Source organism: Notolabrus celidotus, chromosome 20 (assembly GCF_009762535.1).
Source record: "Notolabrus celidotus isolate fNotCel1 chromosome 20, fNotCel1.pri, whole genome shotgun sequence".
Lineage (NCBI taxonomy): Eukaryota > Metazoa > Chordata > Actinopteri > Labriformes > Labridae > Notolabrus > Notolabrus celidotus.
This window is the reverse complement of record NC_048291.1, coordinates 11,458,238-11,481,586: the sequence shown is the minus strand read 5'-3', so window position 1 is coordinate 11,481,586 and position 23,349 is coordinate 11,458,238. Positions and strand designations below refer to the sequence as shown.

The 23,349-nt window shown below is 39.9% G+C and overlaps 2 protein-coding genes across 3 annotated transcripts; both read left to right on the top strand.

Annotated features, from left to right (window-relative positions):
- Positions 1 to 1,078: 1,078 nt before the first annotated feature.
- On the top strand, positions 1,079 to 10,673 carry samd9l (sterile alpha motif domain containing 9 like). Of its 2 annotated transcripts, XM_034712224.1 has the most exons (6): positions 1,079 to 1,191; positions 1,288 to 1,305; positions 1,461 to 1,541; positions 1,968 to 2,048; positions 3,505 to 3,578; positions 4,937 to 10,673. In XM_034712224.1, exons 5-6 carry the CDS (start codon positions 3,575 to 3,577, stop codon positions 9,529 to 9,531), a joined length of 4,599 nt encoding a protein of 1,532 aa, XP_034568115.1. In that variant the 5' UTR covers positions 1,079 to 1,191; positions 1,288 to 1,305; positions 1,461 to 1,541; positions 1,968 to 2,048; positions 3,505 to 3,574; the 3' UTR covers positions 9,532 to 10,673. The 2 variants fall into 2 exon arrangements, with proteins under 2 accessions (XP_034568115.1, XP_034568116.1); XM_034712225.1 differs by lacking the exon at positions 1,288 to 1,305.
- A 1,896-nt stretch (positions 10,674 to 12,569) lies between these two features.
- On the top strand, positions 12,570 to 22,042 carry gaa (glucosidase, alpha; acid (Pompe disease, glycogen storage disease type II)). The gene is made up of 19 exons (XM_034712164.1): positions 12,570 to 13,543; positions 14,012 to 14,163; positions 14,601 to 14,766; positions 15,724 to 15,820; positions 15,946 to 16,065; positions 16,201 to 16,319; positions 16,517 to 16,648; positions 16,884 to 16,994; positions 17,082 to 17,195; positions 17,371 to 17,455; positions 17,776 to 17,893; positions 18,047 to 18,180; positions 18,546 to 18,697; positions 18,852 to 19,000; positions 19,116 to 19,257; positions 19,416 to 19,514; positions 19,941 to 20,105; positions 20,197 to 20,349; positions 21,794 to 22,042. Exons 1-19 carry the CDS (start codon positions 13,022 to 13,024, stop codon positions 21,857 to 21,859), a joined length of 2,796 nt encoding a protein of 931 aa, XP_034568055.1. The 5' UTR covers positions 12,570 to 13,021; the 3' UTR covers positions 21,860 to 22,042.
- Positions 22,043 to 23,349: the final 1,307 nt, after the last annotated feature.

Genomic DNA, 23,349 nt, shown 5'->3' with positions numbered 1-23,349 from the left:
TGAGTAATTGCTGCATTTAAAGTTAATGACTTCCTAAAGAAAGACTATTAAATGACAGTCATTGTTTTAGAAATGCTTCTTGCATTTAATATAAATTAAGCTTAATGAATACTGTCCTTCTATCTGCTTTTGCCAAAAAGTTGTCACACTCATAAAGACCCCGAGTGTGAATCTTAAAGCTATCTTGAAGTCACACTTTGACAAAAACAATACCACAAATCAGGATATAAACCAATGGACATGAATTTGATACAAATCACTTCAGCCAGAGAGAGGGAAAGCAAAACAGCAGGAGTCCAAATTGGTTTCTCAGGTGTTTTAATGTGTTGACAGAACTTTGCTCAAAAAGAAAAATGTTCCACGCCCTTCATGTGAGATCATGAAACAATTCTTCCTTTAAAGTTTCACTACCTGTAAACACCCAATGACACACCTTGCTGGTGCTGTATGAGGTTAACCATCATTCCATTTCCAATGTTTGGGTGCGGCTTGGAGGTTGTATAATGTGTTAAAACAGTACAGTAATGTGAATGTCCAATGGATCATTTTATATTACCATTTGGACTTTTGCTCTGAACAGTACAACCCTGGACGCCTTGCACAACACCCCGCATCAGAATGCATATATTCTGTGGTTCTCTGAGGTAGTTATGCATTTTCTTCTGAATTTCTTTGCCGTCAGTGGTTTGTTTGTAGACACTTTGATCATGTGGCGCTTTGTTTACAGTGTGTTTTGTAGACTTGTCGGTGTGAAAATGTGTTGATCGCCCATGAAATAACTGCATGTCATCTGGAGACCTTGCTTCCAGATGACATGCAAAGTATTTGTTTTTTTTTCCAGAATTTTTAGAGAATTTTTATTGCAAATAATATTCAATAACTTCACTGTTATAAAGTTCAGTGTCCTGACAGTCACTACAAACCTTAATCATGTCCTCCTGATTGTTCAGGTGGACATGATTAAGGTTTGCAGTGACTTTCAGGACACTGCACTGTTAAGGAGTGATGGCATTGTTTTTTTTAAGTAGCGTATCTTTTCGGCAGTAGACTTTGTAGACGGTCCCTTCCCTCTCGCCTCACCACCGGCAGCGCATAGAGACAAATGTTATTTGTTGCCCAACGTTAGAGACGGCCTGTATTGATGAAAATTATGTTGTAGCTCGTTGTCTATCTTACACTGATGGGAAAGAGGTATACTTTGTGTTTTTACGACCTTTCGTTGACAAGTTATTGATCCGAGAAGGTCGAATCTGTGAATATCTTTCTAACTTTACCCAACTGCTTCAGGGGGCGCATTTAAGTTTTGTAAGTATTTCCCACAGGTATTTGGGAGTTCCTCAAAAACGAAACTTATGGGGCCCGACAAGCAGCTCATATTGAAGTTGTTCCGTGAATTGCTGAAATTTTTTGTTGAGAGAGGTAACAACTATTCAATGCTACCACTTTCTATCGTTTGACAGCAACTGGACAGTATGACTCCCGGTCACAGAAATATATACCGGAAGACGGCATAAGGCGGTTTCTCCCTGCATTCAGTCAAGGTAAGATAAGTTGTTTCTCATATAAACAACACGAGAACGTTCTGGAAATGAGGGGTTTTATTAGAAGCGTGAACATTAGATGTATACAGAATGATGTTTGCTGTAAAGTCCTCCAAACCATATCACATATAAACTAAACGTATACGTTTGTGCTCTTTCTGCTTTCAAATGACCTATAATCATTCAATTTTCAATTTATAAGTTATTTTACGGGTGAAACCGTGCTTGATTACACAAAAAACCACTGCCTCAGGGGGCGCATTTAAGTTTTGTAAGTATTTCCCACAGGTATTTGGGAGTTCCTCAAAAACGAAACTTATGGGGCCCGACAAGCAGCTCATATTGAAGTTGTTCCGTGAATTGCTGAAATTTTTTGTTGAGAGAGGTAACAACTATTCAATGCTACCACTTTCTATCGTTTGACAGCAACTGGACAGTATGACTCCCGGTCACAGAAATATATACCAGAAGACGGAATAAGGCGGTTTCTCCCTGCATTCAGTCAAGGTAAGATAAGTTGTTTCTCATATAAACAACACGAGAACGTTCTGGAAATGAGGGGTTTTATTAGAAGCGTGAACATTAGATGTATACAGAATGATGTTTGCTGTAAAGTCCTCCAAACCATATCACATATAAACTAAACGTATACGTTTGTGCTCTTTCTGCTTTCAAATGACCTATAATCATTCAATTTTCAATTTATAAGTTATTTTACGGGTGTAACCGTGCTTGATTACACAAAAAACAGTCTTTATCCGTATTCGGAAGAATATCAGTATGACTTTTATGCTATTTGGAGCGGGTTTTTTTTTAAACTCAAAGCTCTCAAAGTCCGTCCATTTGTTGAGTTCTTGTGAATGTGATCTCCTAGTAGGCCTAATGCTTGGAGGGTATATCTTCAAAGCTGGCACAAACATTCCACTTGAAGTCTAGGATAAAATTTAAGTTTTCTGGGATCAATCAATCAATCAATCAATCAATCAATCAATCAATCAATCAATCAATCAATCAAGCTTTATATAGCACCTCATACAAGTCGAATGCAACCCAAAACAAGAAAGAAGCAGAAATAAAATAATGGCAGGACAAATAAAATATAAAAATGGATTTTAGAATAGAGACTAATGCACACTGACACTAATAAAATATGTGTAATTTAAAAAAGTTAAAGCATCAGATTAATATTAAGAAAATAAATAATTAAAATAAATACATTTGAAAAGGGGTAAGGATAAGAGTTGAAAATAAAATTAAGGCTAAAAATGTCAATAAAACTGAGTAGATAAATTAAAATAAATGAATGAATGAATGAATAAATAAATGAAAATAAAAGATACAGTTAAAATTAGTAAAATAATAAAGCAACATTTAAATCAATATAACAGTAAAAAAAAAGTAATAAGATTGTTAAACCCTACGTAAAAGACTGAATAAATACGTTTTAAGTTTATGTTTAAAAGTCTCAATAACGCTATCAGTTCCTCTCAGATCCTCCGGCAGGCTGTTCCATAAAGGTGAAAGGTTAAAGTTACTGTGATATAGGACCCCATGTCCCAGATTTTAAAAGAGTAAAATAATGAAGTGACCTTTGCCGAAATAGGTCAGCCTTAGTTATACACCACATGTCCTAGATTATGCCTTTGATGGTTTTATACCAGATTGTTTCACTGGTTCCAGTTAATATTTAGCCAACAAGATTATAACTGATTGTTGAGCTTAACACTGAGTGTTACATAGAATTTGACTTGAGTGGCTCCTTCTACAATAAGTACTAGGAGGAGGGATAAACGAAAGCTAACTGTAATCCATTTTAAAGTTCAACTTCAAATTTGTACAAGCTGAATTGGCCTGTGGGACAGTTTTGTTTATCACAAATCTATTTGTGTGCAAGATGTTTATAAAATACAAATTTATTGATGATAATGGACTAATTGTAACTGTATAATATATTTTTTTGCAGAAGGAAGGTGGTGATTTGAGAAGAAAGAAAAGAAAAAAGTTGATCATATGAGGAAAAGAACAACACAATAATGGGTGAGTGGGGTGACAAAAACTTTCACACCATGGAATATTTATATTGTCACTGCATTGTGTTCATTTAAACTATGATGAGCTGATCCCAGATCACATCTGTTTATCTCATTTTGCATGGGAGGCTATGTATAATTTACCCGTCTTTTTACAATCCCAATTCCATAAGAGTTGGGATGCTGTGTAAAATGTTGATTTTACAAAACAGAATTTGATGGTTTGGAAATCCTTTAAACTCTATTTTTAATTTGAAATAGTGCAAACACAACATATTACAAGAGGAAGACAATGTTAGCCTCTGCCCACGGAGGTAGTGAGGTACACTCCAGGTTAAAGCCAGATGCTCTTGAAGAATAATGTGTTCCTGTCAAAAGGGGGAAGCCAAAGAGACTTAGCTTAAATCTGTAACAATAAAGAAAAAAATGCTTTTACGTGATTGTTACAGTTTATAAGTGTTATGCCTTGGTCTGTTAAAAGTTTTTTAAACTTATTCCTATAGACTAAAGCTAGTGTGCCTGAAGGCAGCCTCCATGGCTACCCCCTTTGACAACATATCAGATGTTGAAACTGAAAAATAATAGTAGATATGTTATTATTTTAAGTTAAAATTGATTTCTTTCCAAAAAAAAGAGGTTTTGGTCTTTAAAAATATTTTTCTGGAATTATTTTTGAAAAGGAGAGGGTCATCTTATTATCATGGTATTCTTATACTTGGGTCTATATGATTTATACAGGAGAGAAGTGTAATGTCTTTCAAGTATGTGAAGAAAATGATCTATTATGCCATGTGATAGCTGCTGTAGATACAGTGAAAATGAGTGAGAATAGTTGGAGACAAATTTGTCTGCACTTTTCTGGTAGTGTGAATACTGCTTGACCAATGTAGATAAAACGCATCCCTGAACATTTTCGTTAGTGATCTGATCAAAAATGCTTCCTCAATGCTTCCTGGATGTGTTTACACCTGGACTTAAGGCAAGTTAAGAGTGGTACAATGACAAAGGAGAGCTGTTGATACCACATGTGAAAATGGTTTGTCTCATACTGTATTGAGGGATTGTTGTACTGCCCCTTGAGACAAATGTATTTAAAGATTTGTTTTCAGTGAGAGCAAGTTGGTTTGTGGCTAAATGCCACTTACAGCATAGGGAAATTGAGGAGTATAGAGACAGACTTAATGCATAGTTGGTTTTGGACTTGACATATGACTTATTGGCAAAATAAAATATTAACATGTCTGTCTGTTCATCCCCCAAATACCTGCTATAATGAATAATCAGCAAACTTTCTCACTTGGATGAGAAATAAACTGTCCACTTTTATTTAGAATCAAACTTTTTTTTTCTACCCCCCACCTACAGCTGGCGAACTCAACCATTCACCTGAGGATTGGACTGAATCTGAAGTAAGCACGTGGTTGAGACGGATTGGAGTGAAGGAGCCGTACATAGAAAAACTTAATGAGGAAGAAGTAAATGGACAAATTCTTCTGACATTGAATGAGGAGTTTTTGAAGACAAAGATTTGTATGAAATCAGGGCCTGCTCATTTGATTATCCAAAAAAGAGATGAGCTCATCAACTCCAAGCAAAAGTCCAAAGAGAAGAAAAAGTCCACCAGTGCCAAAAAACCTGAGTTGGAACAAAAATCAGTTCAAAGTGTTGCAGCAACAGCTGAAGGTCCTCCAGCACAGACCCATGTGAGAGAGCAAGGTGCTCTAAAAGAGGGGCAAAATGCAATTTCAAAGGAAGACTGTAGACCAAGACCATTTGATAGAGAAGGGATTGATTTCATATATGTGAAGCACAGAGTCCTACAACCGGAATCAGGTGCTTCTAATCTAACATCTCCCTGCCATGAATTCAAGTCATTTGCTGTAGCTGCTACTTTGGATCGCACAAGACTCCAAGCTAAGTTTGCTAAAGAGGTCCTTAAATTTGCAGTTGGCTGTATGAATATCAGATCAAATGGTACAATACACTTTGGTGTGATGGACAGCAAAGAGGATGCAGGGTATGTGCATGGTGAGTTAATTGGTATCCCTGTAAAAGAGAAGGACATCTTTGTAGATGCTTTGGACTACATTGAGAGATGTGTCTCCTCTGACAAGGAGCATGTACGCCAGTGTGTGCGGCCTCCAAGGTTCATTGAAGTTATGGATAGGGAAAGTACAGAAAAGAGATATGTGGTAGAGGTTGACATTGTGCCTTCAATAAGCATTGTCAAAAGCAAGGTGTATGCAGTTCGTCTGCCAAACTTCAAAGAGTCAGCCAACAAGGTAGAATTTGAAAAAGAAACAATTCTGCGAAGGCTGGGTTCAAAAACTGAACCAGTGAATGACAAAGACCTGAGTGACTTCTACCAGAGAGTCAAAGATCGAGATGCACTAAGAGAAGAAGCAGAGAAAGCTAAGTTTCTCAGTGCTCCAGGAATCTGCCAAGACCTTGGAAGGAAACTAACAATGCTGATGACAAGTGGCAAAAAGTTCATTGAAAACGATAAGTGGTTCATACTAGTCACAAACAAATTCCAACCTGTTGACCTTTGCAACACTGACTGGCTGCTCAACTTGAACATATTCTGTGTTTTTGACTTTGACCCAGACTCAAAGATATCTGGTCTTTGCAGTAAATATCTTCAGCATCATGCCTCAAACATGCATTCTCTGCAGAGTTATAGGATATCTGGTGACATGAGCATCAAAGAGTTCACAAACCACTTGCATCTGTTCGAACAAACCAGCTGGATCTTTTGCAATGGCCGCACCGACTTTAAAGAAACTCCATATGATGAAATGACTTGGATCAAGACCAAAATGACTTTCCTGCGAGAGTGTGTCTCTTTAATCTGCAAACAAATCTTGCCAAAAGGAACTTTCCAGGTCATTTTTCTTCTCACATCCCCAGTTGAAAAACCACTCTTGCACACCTTCAATGAGTTTTTCACCGACATGGAAGGCCACGAAGACATCATCTGCATCTGTGAGTCCGAGGAAAACTTCCAGAAGTGGCAATACTTTGCAGAGGGGTCATGTGGAAGAGAAGCTGTGAACAATGCCAGTGTTGTTGGGATGAAAATGAGTCACATCAATGCAACTCTGCAGCAAGTACAACCCTTTAAAGCAGGGGCCAGCAAACACCTGCCAGTCTTTGTGAAAGGCACATGCGTTCTTGAAACACATGAAGAAGAACAGATGTATTCTCTGGAAATTCTGACAGTTGATCATTGTGACGACACAAATGAAGACTTCATCAATGAGGAGAAAGAAAACATTGAAAAACTGTTCTACCGTGGTGGGAAGGTGAACTGGTTGAATTTCTGGCTTGCTGAGCACAAGTATGTGGGAGAAGTCATTGAAAGGGATGCCTATCGTGACGTTGCCAAACTTCTTGATGATGCCTTGAAAGGGAATGCAGATGAAACTCCAGTCAATAGTATAAATATCTTCCATCATCCAGGAAGTGGTGGAAGCACAGTTGCAAGACAAGTTCTGTGGAACAACAGGAAAGATCTGAGGTGTGCTGTTGTGAAGCCCTCATACACAGTTTCTCTTGTTGCACAACATGCAGTTGAACTGAGGGAGTATGAGGAAAAAGATCCACAGAAGTGTCTTCCTGTGCTGCTCCTCATTGAAGACTCCGACAAAGACTATCTAGATGATCTCAGAAATGAACTAGAGGTCGCTGTTAACACCAAAAGAATCCAGTCCCAGTCTGGAACTCCATGTTTCATTTTGTTGAGCTGTAGGCGATCCCATGATCCCGAAAGGAGATGCAGGGAGTCTCCATTAAAGAATGTGTCTGTCACCCACAAACTGTCTGCCCAAGAGAGGAGAACGTTTTCTGGAAAACGAGTGGCACTAGAACAACAATATGAACCTGAGTTTATTCTGACTTTTGTTCTTATGAGTCAAGGATTCAATGTTGATTATGTTCAGCAATTTGTAGAGCACTTGCTTCAAGATATTGATCGCCAGTCTGTTGTCACTCGCCTCATTCTCTATGTAGCATTGTTGAACACTTACGTTCAAAACTCTTTCATCTCCCAGTCTCATTGTGAAGCCTTGCTCGCTCTGACCATTCGCATGGAAAGGTTTCACCAGCATGAGTTTGAGAAATCACTCAGCCCTCAGGCTAAACTAGTCTTCTTGCACCTCCGAGATGAAAAGACATACATTAGATCAATCAGAATCATTCACCCAGTCATTGCAAAGGAAATTCTGCAGCAACTTTTGGGGGAACAGACCCAAAGCAGTTTGGCGAGGAACTTGCTCTGTGAGGATGGGCTTTTCGAACACAGATTTGGAAGAGACGAATACTTGTCGTTCCTGAGAGCACTTTTCATAAGGCGATCAAGAATCAGTAAAGGGGATGAATATGACAGTTTTTTCTCTCCACTGATTGAGCATGTGTGTGAAAAGGAAAGCCCAGACAATGCAATTGATTTGCTTAAGGAAGCGTTTGAGCGTTTTCATAAAGATCCATTCTTTGCACAACAACTTGCTCGTCTTCATTATACTTATGAAAAGTTTGAAGATGCAAAATGCTGGGCTGAGACAGCAGCTAAACAACAGCCACACAACTCATACATCCTGGACACAAAAGGGCAAGTGTACAGGAAATGGTTCCAAGCTAAATGCAAGGCCATTGACCATGACAATGTATCGAAGACAGCCGAAAATACAGCAGATGCTTTGGGAACTGCACTGAAAGCACTTGAGTGTTTTCAAGAGTGTGAGAAAGCAGCTGAAGCAGATAAGGAAAATGTGAACAATTCAGGGTTTTTTTCTGAAGTTGAAGTTGGATGCAGTCTTCTCAAACTGATCTCCTCATTGGACGTGTTTGCCCACAGAGGCAATGGCCATGCAGAGTGTATGAAGTACCTGTTGACAGATTACATTCCAGAGGAAGTTAAAGATGCCTGGGGACCATTTCATGGCCGTTTGAAAAAACTTCATAAAACAATGCACGATGCCTTGGAGTGGATTTCAGAGGACCTCAACTACTTTCAGACAGACATTGATAGAAATGAAGAAGGGATCCCTGAAAGTCCTGAGGAGAAAATTAGCCAGCCATTGACATGGTTGGCAAAAAAATCTTCAGAGTATGGGAAGTACTTCAGTGAAGCTTATTCCAATGTGCCTCAGGGCCAGTCTATCCCAGACAATCTTACCCCCTTCCAAAAACGCATGATCATCTGTCATCTTGGCGGGGGAAATGTAACATCTATCCTCTCCAAGCTAACTGACCAGAGAGATGCAGTGCGTCTCCTGGAGAGCATCCTTTCTCTCTACCCCAGGGATCCAATTAAGGCCAAATTTGGTCAAAGGGATATTGTCAATTACATCATGGCCCACATTTCACTGAACTGCCTGTCACCAGAGATTCAAAAAGTGGCTCCTGTGAAAACTCTACAGGCACTCTGTCGTCAGTTTCCATCTGACAAAAAGAAATGTTTACCAAGTGCTCTGTTCCTACTTACCTTGCTGTTCTGGCCAGAAGATCATGACACGGACCTGGAGAAAGAAACCAAATATGAAATTGTGCAATCGGCAGTTGAACACCTGGAAAAAGACTACTGGACCAAGATGAAGGACATCCCTCAGAGAAAGAGAAGGCTTTACACTCATTTTTTTCTTGGCAGTGGGAATGGATTGGATAAATTTGTCCACAAGAAAAAGTTTGAAAAAGTCACAAAGATGTTTTCAGTCTCTGAGAAACGCATGAAGTGGTTTAGGGGTGAGGCATGGAAAAAGCCTGAGATTGCCACGATGCTGAAACGTGTGTCCGGATGGACTGAAGACGGAGTGGTGTACCTTGATGGACCCAGGAAAAAGAAGTTCAACATCCTCCCTCTTCATGTACCTTCGGTTCCTCATAGTAATGAGAACATCATGTTCTACCTAGGGTTTACCTTTAGAGGCCCTGTGGCATGCGACATCATTGTGAAAGAATAGTTTTCCTTGGCCATGTCTCACAAGGCTGCTTTTCAACTTGCTGAGTGGAACTAGCATCCACCTCATTATCAAGTGCAAGAACTGATTATGGCGAGAAAAAAACACCAACACACAAGCCTTGTTATGAAGCTTTAACCAAGGGAACATTGTGAAAGACTAAACAAATTGTGAAGAACATGGAATACTAATGAATGTGTCAACAGTTTGATACCATCATTTATATTTGAAAATGCACTTATGGACTTTGATATTACCAAATCTTGAATCCCAAGCATAAGCAATGTAAACTGAATTTGGTACTCTTCATTCCAATGCTTCTCAGACAGGAACTTCAAATTATTATTTTCATGTGTATTCACTGTGTTATGTTATTTTTGTTTTGTTTGAAAATCACAGATGATTTTATTTGGATTTTGGTGTCCACACTTGGCATCAAGATGCATTTCATTACAGCTCAAGTGAGCTTTTGTGCTTAGATTTTAATGGCTGTTGCACATTTGGTCTTAACTTTTGAAAGTGAGGGCTAATAAAGGGATTTCAGCATTGTTGTTTGATACCTCAAATCTGGTCACTAATTTTTGAGGTACAACTCAAAATGAGCTTTCAGAACCTAATATATCAGCATTCAGCTTTAAACATAGGAGAAATGAAAGTTCCTGTATGAATCAATCTTGATGGTGCATGTTTCAAGTTGGTGTTAATGGCTCATATTATCCCTGCTGTGTTTTCAATGATACAATGTAATAAACAGTGGAAATGTATGGAACTACTTATAACAAAACAGTAATCATGCTCTTCAGCATTGTTCCTGTGTTCTTTTTTATGATAAATGTTTAAAGAACAGCAGTACTGTGTTCAATCAGAGATCAAATGTGTGTTTATATTGATATGCTGCAGAGAACCAGAGAATGTAGTGTCTGAATACATTGCTTATAACAACCAGAGATGTCTTACAAATGGAGCTACTGGTAAAACCAGTACCACTGTGTAAATGTACACTTTTGCAGCTATGCCTGTTTATTTTCTCTGTTTTTTTATTCTTATGTTATATCAACATAAAGGGATATTTTGTCCCTGCCAACATTAATGTCCTAAAATAATGCACATGTGTTTGAGTGCAATAAAAGTATATATATTTCTCAGTTTTAGTGTTTATTTCCAATGCCATGTGATTCCACTAAAATTGGTTAATTTTTATTTATTTATGAAAAACAGACCTTATAGGGCAGAACAGTTAGGCTTGGAAAAATATTTTTGTGCAGTCTGTGCATTATACATCAACTTGACAAAAAAACCCACTCATAATAAGCTTAAATAATGCAGTATGTATATACAATATTTGACCATGTTTGACTTCACTGTTGGTGTACAGGCAAAGTAAAAACATTGCATTTAAGTTGCAAATGTAAAATAATAACTGGGAGTTATTTGTCTTCTTTGTATTTTACATACAAAATCGTTTTTCTCTATAATCATGATTACCACTGGGTGTGTTGGATAAAAAATATGCAGTTGAAGTTAGGAAACATTGTCCAGAAAACCATGTAGTATTTGAGTTTAGTTTAAAGCATTATAACCTGAATCAGCTTTTGTGATCCAGAGGAAATTTGCCTGTCAAATAGGGGGTTAGCCTATGTCTTCATGAATGATCTAAAAACACTTTTTTTTTTTTTACGTTAACAGAGATGAATGTAAAACAAACTCATTTTCATAGAAGAAGAAACAAGTCAGTTCTCAAACATACAACATAAACATATTAATAGGTTAATGTGTGTGAGTTTGATATTGGTATAACAAATAACAGAATTATATTCAGTGTGTGAACCTAAATTAAACTTGTGTGAGTTGTCCTCAGATTTACAGCCCTTGCATAATTTACATTTTCCTCTTACATGATTGAAATGTTGCTAATTAATTGTAAAAATCACATGTCATACCTGCCAACATTGGAGTGAAAAACAGGGAGATTTTCTGGAGTATCGTAAAATCAACCTATACCCAGCAACCCCGTCCATATATAACCCTGAACTGCAGATTAATATATTTGATAAACAGATATGGAAGTCAAGCACTTTAAATGTCTTAATTTAAAGGTTTGCAGTAAAATATAGCAATGAAAACATACAAAATGAAAAACATCCATGTCTTACAAATATCACAAAATTCATCAACATGTTGAAGAGTGAGATTAGGGTGAGCCACTGCAGTGAGGAGTAACTCACACATATTCCAGGTAGAGTGGTTTGCGTTGACACCATATTTTGATGTTAATACCATTATAGTATTATTTCAATACAGTTTTGAATGCAGGAGTCTCTGTAACATTAATCTACATCTCTATGTGCTTTTTAAAGTCATTTATCTTGGTCCTTTAAATCATATTTATTACCTACAGCTAAATGTTGTCTGACCCTCAGTAACCTCTGCATCCTCAGCCTCTGCTGCTTTCTGCTCTGTATTTAAAGAAGGAAGCTCTGCATCTCCACCTGAGATTATCAGGTAGAGTTTAGTGGTTTAATAACTCCCCCTGTGGTATTGTGATAGTTACACTGTCAGCACTATGTCATCAGATTCACAGTTAAACTCTCCTTATGAACTATGCTGCGTTATTGCACGTCCAACAGCAGGACTAAACCACTTTAATGAGGGATGGATACAATCTTTAAACAGAGCAGAAGTTTGTTAAACTCATAACAACTCAAACACTTCAGCTACCGGTGTCAGATCTATCTGTCGCTCAGTGTCTGTGTTTACCATGGTGTTTACCTGCTGTCAGATACGATCTCATGCAGGCGCAGCGTCTTTTGGATCAAACCACCTACAGGGAGAGGAGGGGTGGATGTTTTGGGGGGTTTGAATATAAGGCTCAAGTAGTGGACTTCTTGAAAAATAAGTCGAGGGACACTCATTTGATTGACATTAACATGAAATAGGGGGATTGTCGGGAGAAATAGCAACTCGGGAGTACAGCGGGAGAATAAGTTAAAAAGTGGTAGACTTCCGCCTAAATCTGGAGTGTTGACAGATCTGCGCGTTGTGGGTGTATTTAACTCATTCGCAAACAGTACACAGCTTGTCCCATTCTGATTGCCATAGTAGGAGGTTAGCCTACACTTTGCTTCGTCTTCTTCTTCTTCTGTATTTCCGTCTCAGACGTCGCTGAACACTGAATTGATATTGCTTTACTGCTTTTCTTCTTAACATAGTGTGTCTTCTGCCAAGCTCGCACATATGACTCAGTTTGGATATAATCCCTTCTTCACACTGCTCTGTAGCTACCTGCTAGCTGAAAGCTAACTTTAACAGCTCCCTTCGAGTCAGTGGAGGCATCCACTAAATGAACAGGACTGTAAGTTTGAATTAGTCTCCTGTGTTTCTAAGAAAGCACAACTTCCTCTACAAAAAATGTACACTAAAGTACGCACAAGGCTTGCATTGCATAGCTCTCTTAACTTGTCCATTTAGCTGACAGTGCATCTCTGATAAGGCAATGGGTCTACAATCTGACTTCACTGTTCTGCTCCTCTCCTTTGCTTTGGCAACAATTGTTCACGCAAACCTAAACTCAGACCATGACACTGCACTGGTTGGATCAGTTCATGTCACGCAAAATAAAACCACAGGACATGCTAGGCTTGTTAGTGCAGGTCCAACAAACGCACAAAATAGTTCAGTGGAAAAGAAAGGGGACAATACAAAAGAAAATAATTCAAGGGATGATAAATGCACCATGGCCCCGGAGAGGCGCTTTGACTGTGCCAGGGACAGGCTTCTCAGTCAGAGAGAGTGTGAAGAGAGGGGATGCTGCTATGCCCCACTGCCCAACTCTGCAGGACCACCTTGGTGTTTCTACCCCAGTTCCTACCCTGGCTATGTAATGGGTCCCCTCACTCCTACTACACGGGGCCAGGCTGCTACCCTGACTCGTGACACCCCATCCTATCTTCCCAGAGACATCTCCACTCTGCAGCTAGAAGTCATACAAGAGACTGCAGGATGTTTGCACTTAACTGTAAGTAACAAGAACTGCACTCTTATTTTCTCCTAGTTTTATTTTATATCATGCACGTCGTAAAATGTGATTGTAAGCATTTCCTGAGTTAATCCAGTCATTTCTGTGTTGGTTTTAAAAATTGTGCTTAAGCCACATTCTTAAATTGGTTTAAAAATATTAGTGTTGTGTTGGAAGCCCATGTGGGCTAAGAACAAATAAATGACACCCTCTTTCACTGAGTACCTCACTGTTACCGAGGATTTTTATTGATGCAATCATGCAGAGCAAAAACCAACACAGCTCCTGCAGCCAACTGTGCTTGAAAATCCTCAGAATTATTCACTGATGACCAAAATATTTGGCATTTAAGTTTCTTCCAATCCATTTAATGTTTTTATAGATTCATTCCGGCAGATCTAATTCTTTGTACATAATTTTTAAAGTTATGCTGATTTAAAAACTGAATACTTTTGTTTTTCTCCTAAGTTAAAGGACCCATCATCTCAGCGATATGAAGTCAAGCTCCCGGCTGATGTTCCACAGAATAAATCTGACACCCAGGATATCCTCTACACCATTGAATATCAGTCAGACCCATTTGGCTTCATAGTGCAGAGAAAATCCAATGGGAGAGTGATGTGAGTAGTTCTATTAGCTTGTGTTTGATCATACTGTTTCATTCAATTTCTACCTGCAGTGTGATCTCTCCTCAACACTTCAGTCACATAGATAGTGTAATGTCTTTTAATTCCAATTCCATTATGATAATCTTGTTATTCCTGAAATATGTAACACAAAAACAAATATGTGACTTTCTGTATTTAAACTTATGTCTCAGGAAGTTTTGACAAAGAGCTGATGCTTATGATGTTTTAAAGGAGAGCATGTGGAAGAGCTGTTTCACCGGATTGTGTTAGAATGTGTAGACTTGACAAAAAACAGTGGCCTGAAAAAATACTTTAAGATCTTAGGCATAAAACGTTTCTGATCCAATCTTGTCTCATGAGTGAGCTAAGGGAGCTGTATGTAATGGTCTGTAATGTGGTGACTCCCTCTGTCATTATCATCGATCCAGCATGAACACCACAGTCGCTCCTCTGCTGTTTGCTGACCAGTACCTGCAGCTGTCTACCACACTGACCTCCTCCCTTGTGTCTGGCCTTGGGGAGCATTACACCACCCTCCTCCTGGACCTAAACTGGACTTCTCTGACCTTTTGGAACACAGATATAACACCTCATGTGAGTCTAAAGCATAAGGTCATATTCTTGTCCTATCTCTTCCACCTTCAAAAAGATCCATCCATCCATCCATTTTCTTCCGCTTATCCGGGGTCGGGTCGTGGAGGTAGCAGTACAAGCAAATTGACCCAGACATTCCTATCCCCAGCAACATTTTACAGCTCCTCCTGGGGAATCCCTGACCAGGTGGGATATATGATCCCTCTATCCAGTTCTGGGTCTCTTCCCCGGGGCCTTCTCCCAGTTGGACGTGCCCGGATCACCTCTAAAGGGAGGCGTCCAGGAGGCATCCTTATCAGATGCCCAAACCACCTCAGCTGACTCCTTTCGACGCGAAGGAGCAGTGGCTCTACTCCGAGCTCCCTCCGGATGTCTGAGCCCCTGACCCTATCTCTAAGGCTGAGCCCAGCCACCCTTCGCAGGAAACTAATTTCAGCTGCTTGTATCCGTGATCTTATTCTTTCAGTCATGACCCAGAGCTCATGACCATAGGTGAGGGTTGGATTTTAGACTGACTGGTAAATTGAAAGCTTTGCCTTCTGGCTCAGCTCCCTCTTTACCACAACAGTCCGGTACAGCACCCGCATAACTGCGGACGCTTCATGAATCCAACTGTCGATCTCATGCTCCATTTTACCCCCACTAGCGAACAAGACCCTGAGATACTTGAACTCCCCCACTTCAAAAAGATCAACTAAACAAAACTTGAAAGATTTTGGAATTGAATTCGAGAAAGGGACATCATTCTTTTGTGGGACAGCTGGCAATACAAAGACATATCAGCTTGAACAAGGGGTTACAAGCACTCATTGTGTTGCTTTTAAAAGCCACAAGCCAAAAAACCACTCATATCATATCAGGCGGGCCCTAAAAGAAAAGTCAAACATTTTTCATTCCCTGTCTGTTACCTGTTGTGTTTTCAAAGTGTTGTCTGCTCACCCACATCTTTCTTTACAGGCTGATGCAAACCTCTATGGCTCCCACCCATTCTACATCGTACAGGAGGAGGACGGCTTGGCACATGGAGTTTTCCTTCTCAACAGCAATGCAATCGGTACAAAACTATCAAAGAAGACACTCACTAAAACCCACTTAATCTTCATTTCCCCAACTCTATACATTTCTCTATGATTAACAAATACCTCATGTAAGATCCATTTTCACTGTGTCTCCTTGGAGAGGTGATGCTGCAGCCTACCCCCGCTCTCACCTGGGTAGCCATTGGTGGTATCCTGGACCTGTACGTTTTCTTGGGTCCTGACCCTCAAAGTGTAGTGCGACAGTACCTCCAGGTCATTGGTATGTATTTTCAGGGTTATCATCCAGTTACACATCAGCAGGTACTCAAAGCAACAGTCTTGTATACATACTAGCATGGGAATGTGTGATTTTTCATTGGAAACTTGTGTGTTTTCTCTAATTTCCTGTTCTCAGGTTACCCCATGATGCCTCCGTACTGGTCACTTGGCTTTCATTTGTGTCGCTGGGGCTACACGACTGCTAAAACAACCCGGCATGTGGCACAGCAAATGCTTGATGCAAAATTTCCCATGGTAAATAAAGTGCTCACAAAGTTCTTCAAACAGGGAGTGACAATCGATGCTCAGGATACTTTTTTTCTTTGAATTAAAATGTTTTATATAAAAAAGTCCCTTCTGAATAAGTGAAAACTGTAAACAAGCAAACATCAAATTCTACCCCTCATGTATTCATTTCTCCTGAGACTATATTTCTTCATTTCTACCACCAGGATGTGCAGTGGAATGATCTGGACTATGCTGCAAAGCGCAGGGTGTTCACCTTTGACCCCTGGCGATTTGCAGACCTCCCTGAGATGGTGCAGGAGTTCCACAAGAGAGGCTTGAAGTACATCCTCATCCTGGTGTGACATCTTAAAGTGTGAAATATCCCACAAACTGATCATTTCCATATATTTATAAATTAATTTTGGAACTTTCAGTCGAAAACGGGCTAATTCTCACAAGGAAGGAGCTGTTTCAAATGGTGGTAGAGAGCTCTTTGAGTTAGTAATCACTAATAGTGTTTCTCCACTAGATGGCAGTAAAATTGTTTTAACTTCTTATCCCTGACTCTTGTTCTCCTGGTTCCTGCTTTAGGACCCGGGTATCAGCAGCACAAGCCCTCCAGGTACTTACCCGCCCTTTGATGATGGACTGAAACGAGACGTCTTCATTAAAAATGCTACAGGACACATCCTGATAGGAAAGGTTAGACTTTTCTGTGTATGGATCCACACTTTTCTGTCCCATTGTGGAGCGAGTGCGTAATATGTGTTACTTCTTAATGATGTGTAGGTTTGGCCCGGCCCAACAGCCTTCCCAGACTTCACCAACCCCGAGACCAGACTGTGGTGGGAGGACTGCATCAGGGAGTTTTATTCCAAAGTTCCTGTGGATGGTTTGTGGATTGTGAGCGTTTAATAACACACAGACGAGTTGTTGTTTAGACTAGACCAATAAGAGATCTGGTATGTCAGGTTTTTAAGGGTGAAACATGCACATGACTTTGTGGTTGTGTGCTTAGTTTGTTCTCGCCTTAGTATTAAATATGAAATGACATATCCTTTGTTTTCGTTCCATCCAGGATATGAACGAACCTTCCAGTTTTGTGCAGGGCTCAGAGGAAGGCTGTCCTGACAGTGATCTGGAGAATCCGCCCTACACGCCCAGTAAGTCATCACTGCAGTTTATTGGCATTTAAAGGCAAACAAACATAATGGATTTTACAAAAAGGTCGCTAAAGTTCACACTTAAAAGAACAAAGGGATTCTGTTTCAACCTGTGTTGAAGCTAAAGTAAAGGCTGTGTTTTGAAGAAATATCAACCCTACCTTATCAAGTAAGGTTAGAAAGTTCTTGTACTTGGTTCTTCCCACCTTTGATTTTACAGTTATGAATATTTTAAAGTTCATATAGTGTTTATAGATACATGAAGTACCTCATGTTGCATTAAATTGTAGCCTGTGTGTCTCTGATTGTCATGCTTACAGGGGTGGTTGGAGGCCAGTTGAACTCAAAAACTCTTTGCATGTCGGCTCAGCAGAAGGGGTCCACACATTACAACCTGCACAACATGTACGGACTGACGGAAGCTTATGCCACGCACAGGTCAGATTCGTTTGTAGCACTGACTTTCCTGTGCCAATTTTTGTTTGCATTAGGAATTTCGGAGCATAGAGTGGTATCAGATCAAGTTTTCCTTTGTTGTTTTAACTTGGCATGTAAACTGTATGAATCTCTGGGACTCGCGGCCTTCCTCAGCGCTCTTATGAAAGTACGAGGAAAAAGACCCTTCGTCTTGTCTCGCTCCTCCTTCCCCGGCATCGGACGCTTCTCTGGTGTTTGGACAGGAGACGTCTTGAGTGACTGGGAGCAGCTTCGATACTCCATCCCTGGTGAGCAGATGTGGTGTCTCATTCATAATACATGTTGTTTCTATTTCCTCCAAATTTACCGCAGATATTTGAAAGTGATTATTCAACCGTATGTTGTCTTGAGATGGTCTGTGCTTCAGTAATTCTAGTTTTTCAAGTTTATTTCATTTATACAGCATCTTAAATATAACCAGGTTTTGCTTAGCTGACACATTTAAGCACAAATTAAAGCATTAAAGAATATATGTGAACAACAAATACAGTTGGAATATGCAAGACAAGAAAAGAAACAAGATGTGTTAAAATAGAAAGTTAAATCTTATTGAAGTCCCCCATAGATCATTTGATAGTTGCATGCTGACCTTTTGCACCTGTTTCCCCCCCAGCCGTGCTGCAGTTCAGCCTGTTCGGGGTGCCTCTTGTGGGGGCGGACATCTGTGGCTTTGAAGGCAACACCACCGAGGAGCTGTGTGTACGATGGATGCAGCTCGGGGCCTTCTATCCATTTATGAGGAACCACAATGACAAAGCCAATGCTGTAAGACAGAAACGCTGTTCATTTGTTTTTTAGGGGTCTGCCATGTATGGTATGTCCACAGTTTCTATGGCGGCCCATCTGTTTCATGTATTATGAATAGAGGTAACTCTATATCTTCTCATTGTGTGTTTGTTTCTGTTTCTCCGTCCCTCAGCCTCAGGAGCCTTATGTGTTTGGGCAGAAGGCCCAGGCAGCCATTCGGAGTGTGCTGAACCTTCGTTACTCCCTCCTGCCGTTCCTTTACACACTCTTCCATCATGCGCACTCTTCTGCTGACACTGTGGCGAGGCCTCTCTTCATAGAGTATGTGTCCATCCTCTAATCTATCTCTTTTAGACAGATTAGAGGAAATATTGAAGACCACATACTCCACTGTTGATGGTGTTTTTTATGCTTCTTGTTTATCCATCTGTCGTAGGTTTCCCACTGATCCAAACAGCCAGACTATAGACCGACAATTCCTATGGGGGAGTTCCCTTCTCGTTAGCCCAGTTTTAGATCAAGGGGCAGCAGAGCTTGCCGCTTACCTGCCCCCTGGCACTTGGTACAGCCTACACGATGTGAGTCACTCCACCCTGCTCAGGGTTCTGTTTCCCAAAGTTAACCGCAAACTTTCAATCAATTTTTGTTTGTTTGCAGTGTGTTTGAAGCTTTCAGTGATAATATATGACTGAAGTGTTTGACTGTTGTCCAGTGAGGTCTGTTTTCTCCTCTGTAGGGTCAGCCTTTCTACAGTAAGGGTCAGTACCTGCTTCTGCCAGCTCCTCTGGACACCATAAACGTCCATGTGAGGGAGGGACACATTATCCCCCAGCAGGTTGGTGTCTCCTCTTGAGAAACTTGATAGGACTATTTTCTGTGTCATGTTTGGTTTAGAGGGGAGGCTACATGTTCTAGATACATTTACATTGGATAACAGACAGTACGTAATTAAAGCAGGTGAAACGGACTTAGAATGTCCGTCTTAAATGTCTAGCTCTTATTAACTGAATGGTTTTTAAAGCTTCTGTAGGATAAAAAGACTGTAAACACGGAATGTAAATGAATAGTCTTTTTTTCTTACTTTAATGAACTAATCGTGGCTTAATGGCAATTTTTACGCCTCCATTAATGGAATTTCATGCAACAATGGATGCCTCTGATCAAATACTCGCTTAAGGATGCACTGCATTGTTACTTTAAAGGGAAGGGTTCATTTTGATGTGTCTTCTTCTATTCATTCATCTGCCTTTTGTTCATGAAGGAGCCTGCTTTGACGACTACAGCCTCACGCAGGAACCCTTTCTTCCTGACGGTAGCCCTGTCAGCAGGAGGCTGGGCCCGGGGAGACTTGTTCTGGGATGACGGGGAAAGTCTTGACTCCTTCGAAATGGGAAATTATTGTTACATTATCTTCATTTCTGGACAGGTAGTGAAGAGACCATCATACTCGATCAGAAAAGCTGATGTGGTGATGTTTGTTGAAAAATGATGTCTACTCCTTTAAATGTTTTGTTCAGTCTCAGGTGGTGAGTGATCCTATCAGGCTGAACGGGGCCCTGGATGGTCTGGTACTGGGAGGGCTGCGGGTGTTTGGGGTACCCTCACCACCTCTATATGTACTTGCCAATGGGGACAAAGTCAGTGATTTCACCTACCGCACTGACACCAAGGTGAGTGTGATATAACTTTAGACTCAAAATTTTAACCTTGGAGAGATGAAGACGTCATTTTACAGATATGTGTCTGTGTGTTACCACAAAACACACATCCACACATATGTGTTGCTTTGTGTCCCATGTAGCAGCCATTGACTTTATTTAAATATGGACGACGCGCCTCAGTCTCTTCTCATTGTAAAAACTAAAGCCTAGATTCAGCTATGAATACTAGTAAACATGGGCACTGACATTTCGCGCTTGTGATGAATATTGTAGTCAAGGCATGCACAGAAGGGATCTGGCTCCTGGAGCTGCAGAATTTAAGCCACAACCCTTCTGCTAAAAGAAAACACACATTTAGCTTATAGATAAAACAGCAAAGATCCCTCAGACTGGTAAAATCAACATCAAAACAGATTATTGTGTTGGTTTGAAGCTGACACTCACGATTATTAAATGACTCTTGTGATGGCGTTTGGTTAAGAGCGCTGCAGGAGCTACATTTGTCAAAAGAGCTGTCCATCATGACGTCACATCCCCTCCTTTAAGCATCAAATAACTAGTTAAGATTTATTAGACTGGTCACTTTTCCAGTTGACCCATGTTCCATCGTGCCACAACAGAGGAGGTGGGCTTTATGACTGTTACTTGGCTTCATTTTTTGGGGTACTGGTGTGTTGTCCATTTATATACAGTCTATTTTTGCAGCACATCAAAAGAGAGTTAGACATGAAAATAACTTAAATTGTTAACAAGAACAGAGAAGAGAGGACTTCTTATAAGCTTTTATCATTTTAATTTTAAACTGGATAAGAATCCAATATTAGGTAGGGTTTCTTCACGCAGTTTAGCATTAAAAAACAAAACAAGAAAAATGTATCATCACTAATGCCAGCATTTTGTCTCAAACTAGACTTGAACGGTCAGAGCAACAGACACCTCACTAGTGTTAGTTCATGCTCCTTTTGTTTGGGTAACAATGGACCTCAAGAAGTGATGTTGCTCCTCTTTACTCATCACACCACCACTGTTTACTGTCTGTAACGGCAGATTATGAATGAATGTGTGTGACCTGTGTGCGTAATTAAGGTTGTACGGGGGTCATTGTCTATTTAGGTAGGAACCTTTGTTGTGTGGTCAGGTGTTCCGCCCGGATGGTTATACAGTTTTTGACCGCTCAAGCAGCATGGTGCTGCGGGAGTTATGCGTGTATGTTTGTCTATGAAATGTCATGTTTTTGGACACTTTTGGAGAATATATCACGAAAATAAACGGACCAAGAGTTCAACTGGGAAATATGACTCAGACTTTCATTCATCAATCACGGTAACCCAAGCGCGTCAGATAGGTATTCCAGGTGCAGCGCCTCAGTGGCTTAAAGCTTTGGCTTGGCCTCTACACTGTCTTTGTACCATGAACCATTCACTCTGTTCTCACCGTCTTTCTTATCCCACAGGTTCTGATAGTGAGCCGCCTGGCCTTGCCAATGACAAAGGGATTCACAGTCCAGTGGGCGCTCTGATGCACTGAACTTCATTACCCAAAAACTTTTGGGGGACCTTTGCTGTTTCTAAACTGCTGATGAAAACAGCTTCATTTTTCTGCACTGGCATCAGCCAGCTGTGCTTGTTGTGCCTCTTGTGCATTGGGCAGGTAATGCTTTGGAAGGAGGGGCTTATTAAAATGTTAGATGATGCCAAACAAAGGGAGCCATCATCTTGTTTTCTTGCAAGAACATTTTACTGCTGTATCTGCTACTGAAAAAAAAACAGTTAAACCTTGTCAATATGCATAGCTTGTAGAGCTGTTCAGAACTTTTTGTATTAAATATGTTTTATATATATATATATATATATATATATATATATATATATATATATATATATATACTTTTTACTAAAAACAGTTGTCTAGTATCTGCTTGCACTGAATCTGTTTTTGCACCCTGAGATTCACAAATGGGTCCTTTTTGTGTTTTCAAGGTCTTAATTAACAAACAAATGTGAAGCAGCTTTTGCAATAAGGGTTTTTTAGTCTTTAGAATAGTCCTGTTTGATTTCTAGTCTTCAACTTTGTGTCTTCTTTTAAGTCACTTAAACTTAAGCTTTTATCATTGATTTTATATCTGTTTATGAAGTTTGTTTTAATGCCTTGTACGATATTGTGTTTAGTCTTGAATTTCTTTCAGGTTGTTTTACCCTCTCTTTTGATGTTCACTCTTTTTATAGTGAATGTATTTATTTTGAATTTGATTTACTTGTTACATTGTTTAGAAAGTAGCTTTAGAAATCAAGTTAATTTTCATCAATATTCTAATTACATAAAACAGAAAAAAGAAAACAGAGCTCATCATTGGGGCTCTGATTGGAAGGTTATACTTCCTGAATGCCAACAGTGAATCGACATGTTAATTTTTTTTACTGTAAAATTAGATCATTTGTACTAGACAATCTTTGTTTTTCTTTTGACTGAAAGTGAGAAAACCCAGCAAACACTTTGCCTGTTTGCCTGATTTGTTAAGAAGGATGCTACTATTGCATTAGTTTTAAGGCTGTAAATTTAATTCTTAGTGGGTGAGTGTGTATACGCTATCCCTAACTAAAAATATATACAAGATTTGTGAAACGTCAGTAATAATATTAATATAATTCATAGGATTTATATAGCGCTTTTCTTAATACTCAAAGTCACTTTACATAAAATAAAAGGAAAAATAAAACAGAACAAGGACAGGGGTGGGGCGGGGGGTAGAGGTCATGTGTTGTATGCTTTTTTGAAAAGGTAGGTCTTGAGGTGGTTTTTGAATGATTGAAGTGAGTCCGAGTTGTGGATGTGTGGAGGGAGAGAGTTCCAGAGAGCTGGGGCAGCGATGGCAAAGGCTCTGTCCCCCAAGCTGCGGTGCTTGGACTTGGTGATAGGGGACAGGAGATTGGCATCTGATGATCTGAGGTGGCGAGATGGGGAGTGGCATTTGAGAAGGTCGGTCAGGTATGAGGGGGTGAGGTAGGGCTT